Source organism: Tenrec ecaudatus, chromosome 1, assembly GCF_050624435.1.
Source record: "Tenrec ecaudatus isolate mTenEca1 chromosome 1, mTenEca1.hap1, whole genome shotgun sequence".
NCBI classification, from domain to species: Eukaryota; Metazoa; Chordata; class Mammalia; order Afrosoricida; family Tenrecidae; genus Tenrec; species Tenrec ecaudatus.
In genome coordinates this window covers 165,374,814-165,395,801 of record NC_134530.1, presented here as the reverse complement: position 1 = coordinate 165,395,801, position 20,988 = coordinate 165,374,814, and the positions used below count along the sequence as shown (strand labels likewise).

General features: G+C 37.0%; 1 protein-coding gene and 1 pseudogene across 6 annotated transcripts in view; both read left to right on the top strand.

Moving 5' to 3' along the window:
• ASH1L (ASH1 like histone lysine methyltransferase) overlaps window positions 1-20,988 on the top strand; it is a 224,459-nt gene that overhangs the window by 100,034 nt on the left and 103,437 nt on the right. For all 6 annotated transcript variants that reach the window (XM_075562771.1, XM_075562808.1, XM_075562762.1 and 3 more), the window contains one exon: window positions 20,775-20,876. In XM_075562771.1, coding sequence (XP_075418886.1) covers window positions 20,775-20,876 — 102 coding nt within the window. The remainder of the gene's footprint in view (window positions 1-20,774; window positions 20,877-20,988) is intronic.
• Window positions 2,123-2,777, top strand: LOC142461214 (dnaJ homolog subfamily B member 9 pseudogene; annotated as a pseudogene).

Below are 20,988 nucleotides of genomic sequence, written 5' to 3'. Positions count from 1 at the left end.
GTTCTAAGGCTGGCTCAGGGCCAGACACTGTTTTGTTCTATTGCTCATATAGTCAATGCACCTAATAACAACATGATCAGAAATAAAGAGGAAGAATTATTTAGAGATGCTAGGAATGTCCTGAGAATGAAAACATGAGACGAAGGATGAGAAGCCACCAGCTTTGCAAGTTGGTGGTTGAGTGAAGAGCATGTTAAAAAGAATGTCAACTAGGCAATAGCAACAATAGTAAGAGAAAGTGATGAGAAGCAAGTTCATTGTGATATGAGTGGGAGTACAAATGAAAGTGGAAAGGCAAGAACAGACCAAGACCAATCCATTATAGGCAAGAGACAGTGTTTATAGATTTGCATTTGTAAAAGATCATTCTGGCTTGTATTTTGAACTTCAAGATGGAGAGCATGAAAAATAGCTATAGGGAAAACCATTAGTAGGCTGCTGCAGTACTCCAGATGAGAAGACGGGGTTCATGTGGTAGCAAATGTCTATGTGAACCTTGGGGAGATGGTTTATGCTATGTCCTGAGCCACGGAGAAGACCAAAGGGAGAACTTACGTAGGAAGAGCAAATACTTGCTTTTTAACATGGGTAAAGTCTGAGCTGTGTGTAGAGCATTCAAGTGGAAGCTAGTTCAGCAGGGAGTTGGATACTTAGGTATAAAGCTAGAGAAGCATAAGTTAGAGATAAGGGCATTGGTGCTTTTTTTTTTTTTTTAAACCTTGTGTGGCAATATTACTCAGTATGAACAAATCAAGTTTGGGGTAAAGTGAGGTGGGTGGGTAGAAGTAGGAGCAGATTCTCAAAATGTATGCAGCTTTGTAGTACTGAGAGAAGTAATAATTCCAGAAAATCTAAAACAACAAACATTACTAATATAAGTATTGTAGTACAGTGATACCAGAGCAGATTTTGGTTTATTGCCCTGTTTCTCTTTCATAAAGATTGGAGGGTAACCACACAGCACTTTAGAAGATAGTCAAATGAATTCAAAAGGAAAATGGGCATTCTAAACTGAACTGCAGTAGTTTATGATTTGCTGCATTGTGTGTGTCAGTGTATTCACCTAACTTGATGCTATAAAACATTTATGATCTCTGAAAAAAATCATGTGTGAACCAACACAACTTCTATTTTTGTCTAGTATCATTGCTGTTTATCAAATGTATATGAGCCACCTCAACATTATAAACATATGTTGTGACAAAACATTTTTATATGCATATACTTATCATTATGTATTTAAAGTCATAGAGGTGATATTTCCTTATGGAGAGCTAGAAGTGTCAAAAAGAGAAAGAAGTGCTTATAAAGGATGGATTAATTGAGGTGACAGAGATGACAGGTCAAGTTTTTTAATGTCATGTACATGGACGCTAGAGCCATACAAGCTGGTGATTATACAAGTTGGAGTGAAATCCGGGGATTAATTTGGGCCTAGTTTCAAGGTTTTCAAGGAATGGGAGACATAAGTCTGTCTGAACATGCAAAAATAGCGCCCTTAAGAGACAGAACGATTCTTTTTTCATTTAAAAAAGTCAAATATTCTTCTATTAATTACTTTCTCTTATAGACTATCTCTATCTTCACAGTACTCGTTGATAAGCTGATTATGTAATAGGAACTTAAACTTTTTTTCAGGTAGATATGGAAGCAAATTTAGCTATCCTTTTCACAAAATCCAGGGTGGTAAGATTTTTGGTTAAAAATATACTAGATCAAGCATCTTCATCTTTCCAATTTGATAATTTTGAAAGTGATAATTGATTTTCAATAGGTAAGTTTTATGTAATTAATATCTACTCTTTTTAAAATCTATTCTTATCTTGAGCTGTTAATCCAGCGCACCTTTATTTTGTACCTGTTTATATCAGATTCAATGATCTCAACCAGGAATAAGATATAATTTCTCGATTTCCCAATTTATAGATTCCAGTTAGTTTACAGTTCAATTGAGAACACAAATATGAATCAATTATTGTTAGCTTTTATAAATACGTTTTTAAAAGATATTTCTAAGAGAAAAGTGGTACTCAAGAGGGTTTGGATAGGAGGCATAAATTTTAGCAGGCAACAAACAAAGAAGTTGACGCACACCGGCAACTGGAGGCTGCGGATATTAGAAATGGCCACTCCCCAGTCAGTTTTCATCTTTGCAACCTGCATTTTAATGATAACAGAATTAATTCTGGCCTCAAAAAGTTACTATATCTTAGGTGTGCCAAGGTCAGCATTAGAGCGCCAAATCAAGAAGCCCTTTCACAAGTTGGCCATGAAGTGCACCCCCCTGACCAGAATAAGCCCTGATGCGGGCGCAAAAGGCAGAGGTTGCAGAAGCATATGAAACCCTCTCGGGTGCAAACAGGAGAAAAGAGTGTGATGCAGTTGGACACAGTGCTTTTGCTAATGGTAAAGGACAAAGAGGCCGTGGAAGTTCTTTCAAGCAATCATTTAACTTTGACTGTGATGACTTATTTAAAGACTTTGGGTTTTTTGGTCAAAACCAAAACACTCGGTCCAAGAAGCATTTTGAAAAGCACTTCCATACTCGCCAGGATGGTTCCAGTAGACAAAGGAATCATTTCGAGAAGTTTTCTTTTTGGAGACGGACTGTTGGATGACGTATTTGAAGATACAGAAAAAATGTTTTCTTTCAGTGACTTTGACACTCACAGCTTACTGTACAGACTGACAGTAGATTGCATGGATCTAGCAAGCACTGCAGGGCCGTCACTCAGCGAAGAGGAAACGTGGTTACCACAGACTGTTCTGGACAGTAGTGTTTTCTTCGCCTGTCCAACTAGCTGACTCTTCCTCTTCCTTTTGATGCAAAGCATTTTTTGTGAACTATTTTGACAAGTGCATGATTGCACTTCTGTGAACAACGTAATTTAGCTATTAAATATGTTTGAATTGTTTAAGATCAATAACATTCAGCTAGTTAGAGAAATAGCTAATAATTTATCTGAATAGTGAAGGTTCTTTTAAAAGAAAAAGGGATAGCCTTACCTGGCTTTTTCTTTCTTATTTTTAAATCTATTTGCCTTTGGGCTTATCAAGGTGGCCAGTCTTACTACCAAGTAAAGATTGAATTTGCTTAATATATATACAAAGACTAAACTTTATTGTAAATTTCAGTTTTGTAAACTTGAAGGATGTTGCAGTGGAGTCGTCGCTAATTTAAAGTTGCATGCGCTGCAGCGTCTCTGACTTGGGTCCCTAGGTGTACTTGGTACTGTGTCATTGAGTCAGTCAGCAAAGGAGAGCTGTACCTTGGTTAATTGCCACCAGGCGATTTAGAAATCCAGCTTTCCAGAGTAGTTAAACGCTTTTTTTCTTGGCATTTTTCCTAAGCTGACTTTAGAAAGGCTATTGTATGGCTTGGTACACCCAGGACTGCCTCCATTAACTGTGGGGGTCGGGTAGAGAAACGATTGTAGTCATGTAGGTGGAAAGCAAATTGAAATCAGGAGATGTTGCCAAGAGATAGTTACGTGTTTGGCTGCCAGCTAATAGTTTTGTAGTGTTTAAATCCTAGGCACTTTACACATCTTTTCATATTTCCATTTTTAGTTGTTGATACTCTTTAAGTTTTAATGCAGGTTTATGTGTTTTGTGGTTCCTTTTTGCACTCATCTGTATCTAGAGGTTGACTAATACCTCATTCTGTTTGTAAAAACAGCCAGTAATTTCTGTTCAACCTTATGTGCAATATTTTTAAATCCTAAGAAATGTGTGCTTTTGTTTTCAAATAACTTCCTTCTTTAGTTCTGCACTTTCCCATGTTGTACTCCATAGATGTATTAATCCTATGGATATGTTAAAACTAGCAAATGTCTCATGCAACATTGTGTGAGTAAAAAAATACAGTATTTACACACAAAAAAGACAAAGAAGTCTAGACTATTTCTTAAAAGACATGAGTTTGGCAAGAGTGTGAGTTGATAATGTGTTTTAGGTATGTATAAAATACGTTGATAGTGAAAGTTACAAGAAATGTGGAAGGACAGATAGAGGGCTAATCAAAAATTCCTATTTATGCAAATTCCAAGAAATTTTATGTTTACTGTATAAGAAAGGTGAAATTAAGGGGTTTAGGAATTATTTACTGAGATTAAACTGATAGCAATTTGAAAGAAGAAATAGAGAAAAGAGTTTACAAACTATCCCAGGAAGATACTGTGAGGGTATCAACCGACCTAATGTAGGAGAACTACCAGAAAAAAGAGGCAGCAAAAGTGGGGATGATTTTAGAATATCTCCCAGATCCCAGTCTTGGGCAGTGTGTTGAATTAGATAGATGCATTTAAGTAAAATAATAGAATATGCTAAAGGAGATCCAGATTGGAGATAGAAATCCAGTTTGGATGCTAACCTCTAGGTTGGTAGTTCAGTCTAACCAGAGACACCTCAGAAGAAAAAGCCTAGCAATGTACTTCTAAGAAATCATCCATTGAAGATCCTATCCTGTGGATCACAACCCTACTGGTAACCTACATAGAGCTGTTGTGAGTTTGCATCTACTCAACATCAACTGGCGTTAGTGAGATGTATGGATCTATAGATTGAGAGGTAGAGCCTGTAATTTATGTTTTGGAAAAAATTATTACTGGAGTTATGAGAGAAGATAATCTCTTCATTTCTGTGAACCCACTGAATTAATAATGATTCTTAAAAATTATAGTTATAAGTGACAAATAATAGAGACTAGTTAAGGACAGAGAATAGACAGTAAGGGTAAATCAGGATGTTTCTAGTGGTCTGAAAGTAGTTTCCATACAACAGATGTTAGATATCTGAGGATTAAGAAAGAAAGTAGGATGAAGTGGTCCAAGATGGAGGACACCTTGTTAACATTCCTGTAAGAACAAAGAACCAAGAAGACAAGTGAACTGGATATAGATCACTGCTATAGAACTTTGAGCATCCAACGCAATACTGAAGAAAGGAAGGAAGGAAGATCTTAAAGGGAAGACGTGACTACAAAAGCAATAGACACAGGTTCGCCATTATGGCTCGCTAATACCCTGTCAGCTAAACAATATAGATAACAGTGTATCTATATTGAGACAAAGCAAGCAGCATTTTCTAGCTCTAAAGTCCTATCACCTGGAATAGGCAATCAGGAATGACTGTACCCACATACAGAGCTAGGTCTGAGTTATATGTGCCTTAGCGTCAGTGTCTTCCTACTCACCTGTACTAGAGTCCTTCAGACAAGTAGTGCCACCACACCACCTTCCTCATCCCTCTGTCTGTATACATGTATTACGCCCTGTTGACCACAGAAACAAATTCATATATGTATAAGAGAACTTTATATCAAGAAGTATTTATGTATCAATAGAACATCCCAGCCCAGTCCAAATCAAGTCCATGAGTTTGATATTAGTCCCTAAATCCGATATTAGCCCATAAATTCCTCTTCAGACTCCACACAGCATATGCAATGATGCTGAATACAGGTGGATCACAGGTTGGTGGGTGGATAGTCCTGTGGATCCAATGGAGTGGATGCATCTCCAGAGCTCTGGCTGCCATCAGTGTGGCTCCATGTGGATTTCCAACAGGACTGTGAAGCAGAGAGAGTGGCCTGCCACTTCTCATGGCAAAATCAAGAGAGAGAAAGTTCCCAGAATCCTCATTAGAAGGCCATGCCCACAAGGAGACATCATCAGGCTATGACCTGAGTGACAGGCTAGACTCCAACTCTTCATTCTTTTATCAAGTTGGCATGAAATTGTGTAATTACCACAATTTAATTGCAGTCTAATGGCACCCTTCACTACCCTACTCCCTGTGTTTGGTGCCCATGACTGATGGAGTATACTGCACTACACCAACATTGTCACTGGACACTCATGAACTGGAGACCTTCATTCCTATGCTTAAGGAACCACAAACAATGGTGCTGCTGCCACCTCCCTCCATATACCTTCACATGGAATCAGGACTGGCTACACGCACACCTGCATGTATTGCACTTTAAGAGCCAGGGCATGCGCTCATGACAACTGGAAACTTATGCCAACCCCAACCTTAACATCCTCCATCCCCACCCTCAATTCAGCCCTAGTAATTGATGGCCCAGCTATTCTCCTCCCAATCAACTGGTTGTGCTTACACATAACACCCAATCAGTTTTTATTATTATTGATTCCTAGCTAACCAGGTAGACATATTACCTCACCAACAGCAGTTACATTTTTAGTCGCCTTGTAAGACCAACAGTCATCCGCACTCAAACATTTACCAATACCCCCACTCTCTCAGACATAGCTTATGAGAACTCCATTGCATCTAGACTAGCTACCAGATTAACATGTATACTTTTCATACTCAAATAAAGCAAAACAAAAATTAGGGCACAGCTAACATCATAGCAAATCACATAAAGGAGCAGAGCAAGATTATTCTATAAATGATCAAAATAAAAAACCAGGAAACCTTCCAGAGAAAGACTTGGTAACTAAACCAAGTGATAAAAGGTATGAGCCCAAGGAGAAAACACAAAATCATGGAAAACAGGCTAAGCAATAAGAATTCAGGAAAACAACAAAATGACCACATACATAATTAGAAACTATACAAAACCAACTACAAATCAAAACAATGAACAGAATTTCAGAAATAGAAAGCTGCAGAAGAACGTAGTGCCAGAATTAACTCAATGGCATTACAAAATTCATGAAACAGCACAAACACGACACTAGTTGCGAAAAGAAATCAAGAAAAACGAGGAAATTGTTTGATACTTTAGAGAGAAATAATTTATGTCTAATTGGAATCCCAGAACATGTAAGGCCAAAAAACATTTTTTCCCTGGCACAGCGCTTCCCTAATGTCATGAAATGTGGATAATATCCACTCAAAATACTCAGTTAACTACATGTAGAACACCCCACAAAAGAAAGACATTTGAGGGGATGCCCCTATGAATCCAGAATTGTGCTGGGCAGAGCATAGCTTTTGTGGGATGCATTTTTTTCCTGCTAGGTAGGCATTGAGCAACTGGCTCTGATTTAGAGCACCCAGTAGCATAGCCAGAGAAAGTCACAGTGATTTTTTTTTTTCGTAAAAGCAACCTTGCTTGAACCTGGTTTTTAGTGATGGCTGATTTAAGAGAATACTGCAGCTATGAAATTTTGTTTTAAAAAATAATTTTTTTGTTTCCTGCTCTGGAAAAATGCTGCAGAAACTTGTGATGTTGAACATCAAGGGCAGTACTTTGGGAATAACTCAAGTGGTAGGAGTGGTTTTCTTTTTCCAAAAAAAGGTGAAATGTCAGATTAATGACAAAATTCATTCTGGACATGTGTCAGCTTCCCGAATAGACAAAAATGTCTACTTGTAGTGGAGCTTGTTCCACCAGGTCAGACTGATAAGCTTTCTAGTTAGAGGTTCTGAAAATACTGCGGAAAAGTGTGCCACAAAACAGACTTGGTTTGTAGCATGCAAGGGACTGGTTTTGCTATCACAAGACACCTGTCTACACAGCCATCTCAGTGTACCAGTTTTTTGCAAAAATCAGCATGCCTCTCTTGCCCCATGCACCTTACTCACCTGACCTCGCTCTGTGGGACTTCTTCCCCCCCCCCCCCCAAATAAAGAGGGACATGAAAGGACTGCAATTTGACGACATAGAAGAGTATAAGAAAAAAATGAGGGAGGTACTGTCAGCCATCCAAACAGATGATTTTGAAAACTGTTTCCAAGAATAGGATTGCAGATTTGATGAGTACTTTGAATGGTGGTACGTTTGTTATGTAAAAAATTTTTTAAATGATTAGCTCTGGCGTGGAGGGAGGCAGGGATTTGGGCTTTTGGTGGGGGGTATCCTCTCATAATCAAGCTTACCAAAAACAAAGAAAGAATACTTAGAGCAGCTCAGGAAAAACTAAAAGTAACCTACAGAGTAGAATCAATAAGACTAAGCTCTGAGATGATATTGTATAAAACTTTAAAAGGAAATAATTGTTAACTAAGAATTATATACCCAGAAAAATGTTTCTCAAATATGATGGCAAAATTAGAACGTTTCCTGATGAGCAGAAATTAAGGGAATTTTTAAAAACCATACTAATCTTAAAGAAGAGATTTCTCTGCACAAAGAACCAGCATCAGATAACCTGGTTAGGACATGGGACAGCATCAACCAAACAGCAATTCAAAGAAATTCCAAAAATAAAGTTTAAGGATTGAGAACTTCCACCAAGCCCCGAAGACGATATTCTTGCTCAGAGTAGCCCATCCACAGAGAGGACCATAGTGCCAGCTGCACAACGAGACACGAAATCTCTCATAATGCTACGAGGGACAACACTGGAGGCACAGTGTGGGAACTGTGCCCCATCTGACCCAACCACACTGGGTTGAAATACTTAGGGCATGCAACAGAGCAGCAAGGGGAGTAATGAAGTTTCCAGGGAATACCAAAAATAGTCTTCGTGGCCAGAGCGTGGCTTCCCATCAAAGTCAACCAGAAAATACTCCTAAAGGTCAACAAACAGACCTGGAACTATTTATAGGCTTTTCTTTTTTGTTGTTGTTGGTGGTTTGTTTTTTGTTTTCCTTTGTTGTTTTGCTCTGTCTTGTTTTTCTGCTTATTATTGTCTCTTCATGTCTATCTAGATAAGATAGGCTGGATAAAGAATCCAGAGTAGGAAACAACCGACTGACAGTTGGAGGTGGGTGGGGAACATGTGCGAAAGGGAGGCAGGGGAAAGGAAGTGGGTGTTAACAAGCCAAAGGACAAGGGAACAACCAGTGATCTAACATCGATGGCGAGGATTGCATAAGAGGCCTGGTAGGGCTTAATGAAGGGCAATGTAACCAAGAGGAATTACTGTAACCCAAATGAAGGCCAAACATGATAGTAGGACAGGAGGAAAGTAAGAGGAAATAGAGGAAAGAACTAGGAGGCAAAAGACATTTATAGAGGTCTAAATGCAGGTATGAACATATGTAAATATATAATAATGGGGAAATAGATCTATGTACATGTAGAGTATTAAGGTAACAGGCAGACATTGGGCCTCTACTCAAGTACTCCCTCAACACAAGAACATTTTGTTCTAATAACCTGGAATTCCGTGATGCTCACCTTCCGGACACAATCACTGAAGACAAAATGGTTGCATAAGCAAATGTGAAGAAAGCTGATGGTGCCTGGCTATCAAAAGATACGGCGTCAGGAGTCTTAAAAGCCTTAAGCAAAATAAATGGCCATCTAGCTGCGAAGCAACAAAGTCCGCATGGAAGAAGCACACCAGCCTATGTGATCATGAGGTGTGGATGGGATCAAGTATCAGATCAGCTATCCAAAGACCCAGAACAAAAATCCATATCAATGTGAATGAGGGGGAGCACACAGTGGCGACCCAAAGCCCATCTGTGAACAATTGGACATCCCCTTACAGAATGATCCCAAGGAAGAGACGAGCCAATCGGTGCTGTATAGCACTGATTGATGTATCCTCCCCCAACTATCATGACCTCAATTTTACCTTACAAATCTGGTTAGACCAGAGCATATATACAGGTACAGAGCTGGAAACACAGAATCCAGGACAGATAAATCCCTTAAGACCAATAATGATACTAGCAATACAAGGGGTGGGGGTGGGGGGAAGGCCCATTAGAATGATCTACATATAACCTTCCCTTACCCCGGGGAAAGACAACAGAAAAGTGGTTGAAGGGAGACATCAGTCAGTGTAAGACATGAAAAAAAATTATAAATTATCAAGGGTTCGTGAAGGAGGATGGGAGAGGGGGGGAAATGAGTTAATACCAAGGGGGGCTCAATTAGAAGGAAACTTTTGAAAATGATGATGGCACCATATGTACAAATGTGCTTGGCACAGTGGATTGTATGGATTGTGATAAGAGCTGTATGAGCCCCCAATAAAATGATTTTTAAAAGAGAAAAGGAAAACAAAATTTAGTAAATAAATAAAATTTTAAAAGGATTGAGAACACAGACCAATCTGTAAATACCAACAGCATCAGAACAAAAGTGAGAATAAATGGCATTATTACATAGCTGTCATATAAATACGATGTCAAGCAATACCAAACAACTAAAATGCACAACAGGTTAAACAGGTTAATTGGTTAAATGAGACCTCCTAAAAATTAAATAGGTATGCTCATTAAAAGACCTCTCCAAAAGAATAAACAGAAATAAAGATTGAGAAAGAATTTTTGACAATGACATAAACTGACATATCCAATATAAAATTTATGTAAAAAATCAACACCTCAACATTAGAAAGTTTTAAAATGGATAAAGAATATATATATAGACACTTCACCTAAGAAAACACTTACCGCACATGAATAAATGATCATTATCTATTAGAGAGGTACCATTCAAGCTACAGTGATACCATCTCCCTTTGACAATGACTAATAGCACTAAGGAAAACAACAGTCTGGCTGAGGTTAGGGGAACTCATACATTGTTGGTAAAAATATTAAAAGCTCATATGGCATACCATATGATCCAACATTAGGAAACCTGTTGGTACTGTTAGGTGAGTATTGGATTCCTTTCTGTAAGCTCAACAGTTAAAACCTACCAGGCACTACCCAGGAGCAAAATGAGGCTGTCTTCTGGAAATGTTTACAGCTTTAAGAACCTAAATGCCACTTAACATCACACACTTCACCAAAAAGAAGCAGTTCCAACCATCACACTAGAGTGACTTAATTAAATGTTTCACCAATATGGTCTGTGAATGGTATTATAAATATCTAAATGGCCCTTGGCAGAAAAACAGGTCCCCACTCTTGCTATATAGAGTCACTGTCAGAATTGAGTCAATGACTTTGGTTTTGGATGATCCAACAACTTCACTATTAAGTATATATCCTTAAAAAATATGAACCTAAAAAGATAAAAATAAGAACCATAACATGACTAGTTCTGTGAGCATCCATATTTATTGCAGCATTATTTACAACAGCAAAGGGATGAATAGATAAATGTACATCCATCCAATGGAATATCATTCAATGAATAACAAATGATGAATAATCTACAAAACATCTCACAACTCCGATAAATTTTCAGAACATTGTGCTATTGGTATAGGTGGCTAAGCAATGGTGACTAAGAAGCGTCAGTAAAGGGCACATAAAATATGAGATCACTTATATTAAAAAGATTATTTACTTGGGGGTAAAAACCCCTCAAAAACCCAACAACATTATTTGGTCACCAAAGAGGGGAGGGAGGGCAAGTTACTAGATAGAAGAAATGTTAATAATGGCTAAGGAGATGTCAGTGCACAGTACTGGGGGAAGTGTACACATGACTAAACCAAAGCAAGAGAATTAAATGCAAGAATAAAATGTAAGTACAATAATTATAGTCCTTCAACAATAATATTAATAATTTATAGCCAGATACATAGGTGGATAAACAAACACAACTATCCACTCAGTGCTGACTCATAGTGACCTTTGGGTTTCTGAGGCTATAACTGTGTACAAGGCTAGAAAGCCCCACTCTTTGTCCTGCAGAGTTGCTGGTGGTTTCAAACTGCTGACCATGTGGACTACAGCCCAACATAACCACTATACCACCAGCGCTCCTACAGAGTAGATATGTAGGCTGAATATATGTGGGAAGATGTAATGGCACACCTACCTGCAAATAGAGATTTGGTTGTGGATATTTATATATAACTGTATGCTCTATTGACAAAGTAGACCACACAAGGGTCACAGTCATGGGAACTTCTTAGACATAAACACTTTGTGGGGTGAAGTTTCTCCAGTCAAAATGAATAACCATAAATGGGAGACAAGCTGTCAGTTGGCATAGCTTGATTCATAAAGATGATGTTCTGCATCCTACTTTAGTAAGTAGTGTCTGGGCACTCTCAATCATACGTACAATTATTGGTCTCCCATCTGGAGCATAGCAGAATGCTTAAAACCAAGGACACATGGGAGCAAGTAGTGCAGAGGATTGATGGGCTTTGTAAACCATAGCCTACAGCAGTGGTTCTCGACCGTTCTAATGCCGTGACCCTTTAATACAGTTTCTCATGTTGTAGTGACCCACCAAACAAAATTATTTTCATTGCTACTTCATAACTTCATCATTTACTTCCTAAATTTATAACACTAATTTTGCTACTGTTATTAATGAGGTGACCCCTGTAAAAGGGTCATTCGCCGCCGCCCCCCCCTCCATGGGTCGTGACCCACAGGTTGAGAACCACTGACCTACAGGATCCTGAGATCAAAAGAACTAGAAGATGTCTGGCTACCATTATAGACTACTTTGACTGTAATCACAAAAGAACACTGGCAGAGGGATAAAAATGTAAAATTAAAATTCACCCCCAAAAGGTCTGATGTTCCTAAGACATCACCCTTACTTGGAACTGAAACCATTCCTGTCACCATGTTCTGTTGAAGAAAAACAGTAGGCCCATAAAACAGCATATAAGAGGACCCTGTTCCATAGAACAGTCATATATAATCAAAAGGACATACTTGCTCAAATGCAAATAAATGAGAAGGCAGGAAGGGGTAGAAAATTTGGACAAAAGCAAATGGGAACCCAGGGCCAAGATAGGAAGATGGTTGACACGTTGCAAAGAATATAACCAGTGCCTTGGATCAGTTGATTTATAAACTAAATTGTATGGGAAAGTTAACTGATTTACTCCTAAAACTTTCACCTCAATTACAATACTATTGCCCTCAAGTTCTTTAGGACTCACAGTGCACCCTCTAGGACCGAGTAGAACTGCTCCAGACTGTTGGCAAGGCAGAGTCTTTATGAAGGGTGTATTTCTCACAGGAATGCCAGATAATGTATGTAGATAGGAGGTTTAATTCCCTTCTCACACGTTATTTTCTAAGATCAGAGAATGGAGTGGGAAAAATAGTATTTTATGTTGAATTGAACTGGCAGATTAAGCAATTACAGTAACTTTACCAGCAATGTCATTTTGTCATGTATAATGTGATGAAAAATTATATCTTTTTTGTATCAATCCCAAAACACTTTAATTCCTTTCTAATCATGAAAAACAATAGAAAAATAACCTTTTTTAAAGAATGGTCTATAAAACACCTGGCCTGTATTCATCAAAGGTATCAATATTAAACAAAGCCTCTGATTGAAAACTAGCACAGATGGCAGAAGAGTAAGGGAGACACTAGACCCTAGAATAGGAATTGAGCAAAAATTGCTGCAATCTAAATGAAGGCTGGGATTTAGTTAAATATAGACTCTACCAATAATTTCTTAGTTTTGACAAATGTTCCATAGGTATTTAAGATGTTAATATTAGCAGTAGGTGAGAGATAACTTTAGAGTTTCACCTGTATTTGATAAGTTTGCTGTACATCGAAAAAAGGTTTTGTTTTAAAGCAGTGTATATATTGTTAATTATTTATCAAACTGGTAATTGAGAAAAAGTAAAAGATTACTATTTCTACTGGTTGGGTTTTCTCTAAGTGTTAGTTGGCATGGAACAAACATGATAAATCATACTAAAAAATTTCAGAAAATAAGTGAAATCAAGAACAGAGACTCAGGAATGATAAAACTTCGTGCAATATGGAGCAAGGCCTTTAAACTTTCTCACTTCACAGATGGATTCAAATGGACTCCTTTCTTGAGCAATTTTCAACTCTGAAAGCAATTTTTAAAAAGTAACATGCAGTGATTTTAAAGATGATTTTTACATATATGTTACATTGTTTATGCTCCTAATGTGAAATACTAACAACCTAAGTTAGTTGCTGCTCATGAAAGTGTAGTGTAATTATGCACTCTAGTTAGGCCAGGTTTTCTGGTTTCCCCCAGTCTTAGTGTTGTCTGTATTTGATTAAGGTTTTTATTGATGTTAGGTAAACATTTCAGTGAACCCAATGAAAGAGACGTTCTTATTTGGAGTATCAGTTCTTCCCTCCCTGTTTTTTCAGCATTTTCAGTTCCTGACTGGGTATATGTCTGGTGAAAAAATGGATAAAACAATACCATTGAGTATTTTTCATATATTTTGAATAAAATCTTAAAAATTTAGACTAATCAGAATGAGATTATTATGATTTGGTTCATATAAGTATCATACGTTCTTTTTTTTAAATCATTTTATTGGGGGCTCGTACAATTCTTATTACAATCCATATATACATCCATTGTGTCAAGAACATATATACATTTGTTGCCATCATCATTCTCAAAACATTTGCCTTCTACTTGCGCCCTTAATAACCACTGCTCATTTCCCCCCTCCCTCCTCCATTCCCCCTTACCTCATGAACCCTTCATAATTCATAAATTATTATTTTGTCATATGTTACACTATGCGACGTCTCCCCCCCACCCTCTTCTCTGCTGTCCAATCAGTTCCCCCTTTCTACCCCACATTCCCTCCACCCTCCAGGCATCGACACTCTCACCACTGGTCCTGGTCCTGGTCCTGAAGGATTCATCTGTCTTGGATTCCCTGTGTTTCCAGTTGCTATCTGTACCAATGTACATCCTCTGGTCTAGCGAGATTTGTAAGGTAGAATTGGGATCATGATATTGAGAAGGAAGCATTTAAGAACTAGAAGAAAGTTGTATGATGAATTGCTACCCTGCACCCTGACTGGCTCATCTGCTCACAACAACCCTTCAGTGCGTGGGTGTCCGTCTGATTGGCTACCGATTGGCTTTGAGTCTCTACTCTGCACTCACCCACATTTAGACTAATCAAAATGAGATTATTGTGATTTGGTTCATAAAAGTATTATACATTCTTTGATACATCGATATTAATAGTTTTGTCCATCAAGGATACATTATTACTGAACTTTTTTAAAAAGTATATCTCTGTAAAAAATATATTAGTTAAAAATATATATATATATTAGTTGAAGGAAAGTATACTGAGTTTTGCTTTGTTTTCAACTGAAAAGTGAAAGCACTGGTCAGAATAGATTGCTTTGAAATGGTTTCTCTAGTGTTGTATATAAGATACACCCACTAGTGAAGACATAAAGGAGTTCAGTGTGAACAAATGGAGATGGAAGCAGAAAATTGATTGTGGTGGTTAGTGCCGTTCTGGGAATTTCCAGAGAAATTCCATTTTAGTGAATGATCTGATTTGGACATTTTGAGAGCCTAATTAGAGGGGGAAAACACAGGCTCTGAATCATCCTCTTGTAGCGCATTTAATTGGTGAGTCAGATGAAATGTATTGCTTTCAGTAAATGCATTTCTCACAATTGGAAACAGCTGTTTTTATTGTGGAACCCAGCTTTTATCCCAGCTTTCAGCTAATTGACAAGCTTCCAGGACTGCTATGAGCCATGAACCATTGCAAAGGAATCAAAACTTGATTCTGGAAATAAAAATTTGATTGGAGGTTTCCAAATAGTTTGATATTTTGTGTGCATTTGCTTACAATTAACATTTTTATTATAAATAATTTTGATTTAGCCACAGTTTAACAGACATTCCCAGATAGCCTTTATTTATCTGCCATAAAAGGAATTTCTTCCTTAGAACTGGCATTTTAAATAATCTGCTTTTGTTTTGGTGGGGAGTGATTAGAGTGCTGGAAACTTTTAAAATATATATATTTTTAATTCATATCATCTATGAACTTACTGCATAGTATCCTTCCACATATGGCACAGTCAATTTTTTGTTTGACCCCAAGCTGTTTCTACCATTTTGACTGTATGTGCTCAGTCAAACCATTCTGGGGTTATTTGAGTCGTCCAACAGGGTGTGGCTCATAAATTATGAAGACGTTGATGGTTTGACTTTGTCTAAAATAATATAGATAGTTTTATCTAAACAAATGTTCATATCATTCACTATTTTCTTTTGCTGACCAGAAATGATCTTTTTATTAAGTGTAAGATACTGAGGGCTTCAATTACGTGCTTAGGTCGAAACATTATTCTAGCTTTTCCTTTATGGTGCCCTCTCTCCCCCAGTGTTCCATTATTACAGAGAATTTTCTCAATGTCTGCTGATACCTATCTGACTATATTGTCACACCCAGGAATCTGAATATATAGTATTCTTCTTTGTCTTAGATAATTTTTTGTTCCTACTCTGTAGACATCAATTAAATAAATCACTTGTGATAGAGTAACTTCAGAATTATTTCTTGGTCTCTACCTGTTTTTGTTTTTAATATAATAATTTCCAGATTCTTATTCTTTCATAATCCAGTTATGTTCTTTTTCACTCAGCTTTCTAATAATATCCTTATCTGTGATTTCATCTTATGGTTTTGATATAAAAGTTCTATCTCCCACTCTTTTCGTTTAAATTGACATATAATTCCCCCGCAGACTGTCTTTTCATCTTGAAAAGTTCATCAAACTATATTTAAATAGCTTCAGAGAGTCTACAAACAGCCACTTCTACGGATTCTTCAAATATTCAATTTTATTTTTAATATTCAATTTTCTGTTCCAATGTATGACATTCTCTTTTCTGTTTCCTTCCTTATTAGTAGTCCGACTTCTTTTGTACATGAAAATCTGTTTCCAACCTAAGCGAAAGAATTTACTCCTCTAAAATTCAACTTATTTATGTCAGATACTTCTTTTTGTTATTTATCTCTAGTTTTTGCTTCATTTATCTAACTGTAATTCCTACAAGCATATCTGCAGCTTTCATCTTTGTGGCGGCACTCTGTAGTAGTGTTTCTCTGCCTTTTAGTTGTGTGCATTGAGGAATTCCCAATATTCTTTACTTCCTAAGTATTTTACTATCTTGCTTGACAAGTATTTTGAAATGAAAAATGATAGAAACTCTCTGGTATCTAAAGTTACATTTGTTTTCTGTATTTCTTGAGAAAGTACTAGTTTATCTCATCGTATTTTGTAATTAGAAGACATATAAACCTCTTCCATTTTGGGCAGTAGAAATTCCTCACACAGTCTTGCAGGCAAATCTAAAATGACCCCCGATCAGGTGTGACCAAACATTGATAGAGATAGCAGTAAAGCAATAACTCCCATAAAGAAACAACCAAGAGTTATTTAAACAAACCAAAGATCCAAGCAGAGAGAGCAGACCTTCTTCCCTGGTCTGCAACCTGATGTATCTCTTGGACACATCAGATTTTATTTTATCACTCCATCCCTGGAGAAAGTAAATTAGGAGATTAATTTCTGAGCAATTTTTTCCTACCCTGTAGACGCTTACTCAGACTGGAGGTACTAAATACTAATGCTTCTTCGGGGTTGGTTGGTTAACTTAATATTAAATGATTGGTGTTACAGATTAGTTCCAGATCTCTCAAGTTGAACCTAAGTCCCTGTGTCCCCCTCACCCACCATTCTTATTTTAACTCTGAATGTAAATTATATGGTGGCAACATTATTAAGTATTTATTGTAAGGAACTTCATATTTAAACATAAGGAGCCAGTATATATAAAGGAACTCTGGTGGGACTATTGCATAAACATTAGACTGCTAAAACACAGCGGACTTGTAACTGCAAGGCCAGTGATTCAAACCCAGCAGCCACTGCGTGGGAGAAACTTAAGGCTCTCTGCTTCCATAAAGATTTACCATCTTGGAAACCCTGTGTAGGGTCTCTATGAATTAGAATAGACTCAATGGCAGTGAATTACGTAGAATCACTAACATTTCTAAAACTCTGAATTTTATAAAATGACTTTTCCATTATATAATCTTGTTTTGGTACTCACTACAAGCCTGTGAGTTAGATTTTTTATTTAAAAGTTCAGACAAGTTTGCTTGCTCAATTTTAACAATTTAATTAGTAACAGATCTAGTCATCAAACTCAGGATTCCTTATTTCACAAATCATGTACGTAACACTACTGCACTCAACTTTGCATTGCATTCTGTTGTAGGTTTTAAAATGCAGTTCTCCCTATTGAAATGGATATGCTAGTTTCTAGGCACTATCTTGTTCTTTTCTATTCTCCCTATTGTATAATGTGAAACATTATGTTCCAGGCATTATTGAAGATAATCTTTGCAAACCTTTATCCTTTCTGCTGCTAGGCAAGTTTAAACGTGTTTTTAAACATCTTTACCAAGTTGCTTCCTCTTGTACATAAGTCTTTGCATAATTTTCCAGTCTTTGAGTTAATTGCTCTACATCATTAAGTATTGTTTACTCAGATCAGATCGTCTCATCCTCTTACTGCTCTGATAAGCACTGTTAGGTGGAATAGGATCTCCATATCTGGTGGTTATCAAGCCCTAGAGATCTGTATCTCTGGGATATAACTTTTTTCCTTTTTAGTGTAGAATATTGTTAACAAAAATTTTGTTCATTATGGGCACAGTATTCAAACAGACTTTTTAAAATCAAAAATGGGCATCTTCCTAAATAAAGTTTTACTCCAATCTCCTATTAAATCCTAAGAATAGGCTGCTCACCTCCATTACTTTCAGGAAATGAAAATTGGCTCGGAAGCTAAGTGAGCTAAGCCATCTCTCTCTCAATTGTTTCAGTTTCTCAGGAATTGCTGTACAGTGCTGCCAATAGTGATCTCCGGGGATCTGACCCCCATCCCACCTCCCACTGCCTCCTCTGCAGCTCCAGATGCCACCACACGAAGGAGCTGTGAAGACAGTGCCTGTCCCCTCTTTTACCCTGAGGCGGGTGAGGCCAGGCAGGGTGATTCTCAGAATATCCTGATGATCAAAGGTATAGTTGAAGCCTTCATCAAGACTTTCTTGAAGATGACCAAGACATTTAGGAAACATTACCAAATAGTCTAGGAACTGAAGACAGAACTCAAGATTGGGTGGCACAAGTACCCCCTGAAATGTAATACACGATGAAACTCAAGACCTGAAATAAGCTCCTTGTGGGTAAAGACTATTAAAATATTTTATGTCTCTTCCCACTTCACAGTGTCCTACAGAGTAATGAGTACATAAACTGTACTTAATTAATAAATGTGCTCGATACAATTGATGTATGGATTGTTATAAGAGCTGTAAGAGCCCCTAATAAAATGATTTCTTTTTAAAAAAAACAACTTTTTTTTCTGATTGACAGAAAAGACTGTAAAGAGTCTTCTCTAACCCCTTCATTAGGAATGCTCACCCATTCGTTAGGAACGGTGGTAAAGAGAATGAAGCGATGTCTCCAGATTCTTTTCTTCTGTCTTGGCTATGTGTTTGTGTAGGAAGTGTATTATCTGTCTAGTAAATGTATTTTTAGTAATACTATTTAAAGTTATGTATTCACGGATTCCCAGGATTTACTCCTTGATACTTATTGTGATATTTAGGCTTTATAGTGGAAGTCTTGCCTCTTCTGCATCAAATTTTAGGGGATTCATTATATTGGTGGCTTTAGTCCTTTTGAATCTAATTTTGTGATTCAACAGTAAACAGTCTTGCTTCTTGAATAGATGGTAACATCAGTCATCAGTGCGTGTCAGAAGTAGGATGGACTGTTACAACATCAATTCCCCCCAAACCAAACTGGTTACTCTTTTCCACAGTTCATAATCCTAATCACTCACCTGATTCCAAGTAGACTACCAAGTGACTATTCACAGTGATGTGATTTAAGGCCCTACCTAATTAAAACAAAGTTCGTGCCTTTTATTCCTCACAGAGAAAAGGAAGCAATAGAAATTTGTCTTCAGATGTGTACTTCTTCTTTCCCTAAGTCAGCCTTCAGTTAATTCCTCCCTTCATTAAAGAGTGTTCACTCTCATTTAGAGATATATCTTTAAAAATCTCATCTTCAGCTGTTGTATTTCTTTTATCTTTTTGTGCCTTCAGTTATATGTAAGGCTTTTTGTGTGTTTGCTTTTCTCCCCAAATTTAAAGTGAACATTTTCAGAATAATACTTGTTCCTCAACAAATATATAGCAAGACACTCATCATGTGTTCTCTCAATAAATTACTTTAGGTTGTCAGAAAACCAGTATCAGAACCAATAACATTCATTCAGGAAAATAACCTTTCCTGAACATTTTTTCTCCGGATCAAGAGTGTGAAGTATGCTGCATTGATTTGTGTTTTTGGTAAAAGTTTTGGATTTTTTTCAAAGAAACTTCAGTTTCTTTGTCTTTTGGCGCTTTTGTATATAATCAGGAACATTAAATATACAATTTTAAGAGAAGTTTGTTCTACATTAATCTTTAAGAGAAGTTTGGCTACATTAATCTTTAGTTATTCTAGAAGATACTATAGAGCCAAAAAAGAACGGGAAAATGATCAGTGATCTCTCTGGATTTGATAGGATATGGGAATCTGAGGTTCATCTGGTTACTTTTTTCTAATTTTTTAAATGACATGCTCATTTTGGACCTGCTTTGCATGCATCAGTGTTCCAAGTAATTGCATTCTAAGTTCTGTTTGTCAGTTTGTAATATAAATTTGAATCAATAATCAATGTATCTAATTATAATATTATTAATCATCTCTACGATTGGTAATATGTTTTATAGTGGTCGTACAAGATTATAAAACATGGAAAAATGGAAAATTATCATAAAAATTTTTAAAACCTCCTTGTACATAAAACCAAAGTCATATATTTTATTACTAAAAGTACTTTCCCTCTTGTTAGTGTTACAGCAGCAATTATGTGTGATGGAACCTCTGAAATTCTGTTTGTCAAATCTTAGTGTGAATTTTCCTCTTTTATCCTTTTATTGTTACCATAAAAGTCATATTATTACAGGGGTTGGCAGTGGAAACAACTAAAATATTGCAGTTCTGACCATTTAACATTATTTTCAGATTTGAATTTTCCTATGGTTTCTGTCTTTTCTTTTCCTCAGGGTCCCACCCAACCCCAGAGAAGTCTTCTCAGCGCCCGTCAGAAAGCACAAACTGTAGTCCTACCCGAAAAAGGTCTTCATCTGAGAGTACTTCTTCAACAGGCAAGTGGTATTTGTTTTACTCGACTTTCAGAGTTGCCTTCTATTATTCATGGGCATAGAGGTAAAAAAATATTTTTAAAGTATGGCCATGAAATAGAATCAGTAATGTGGA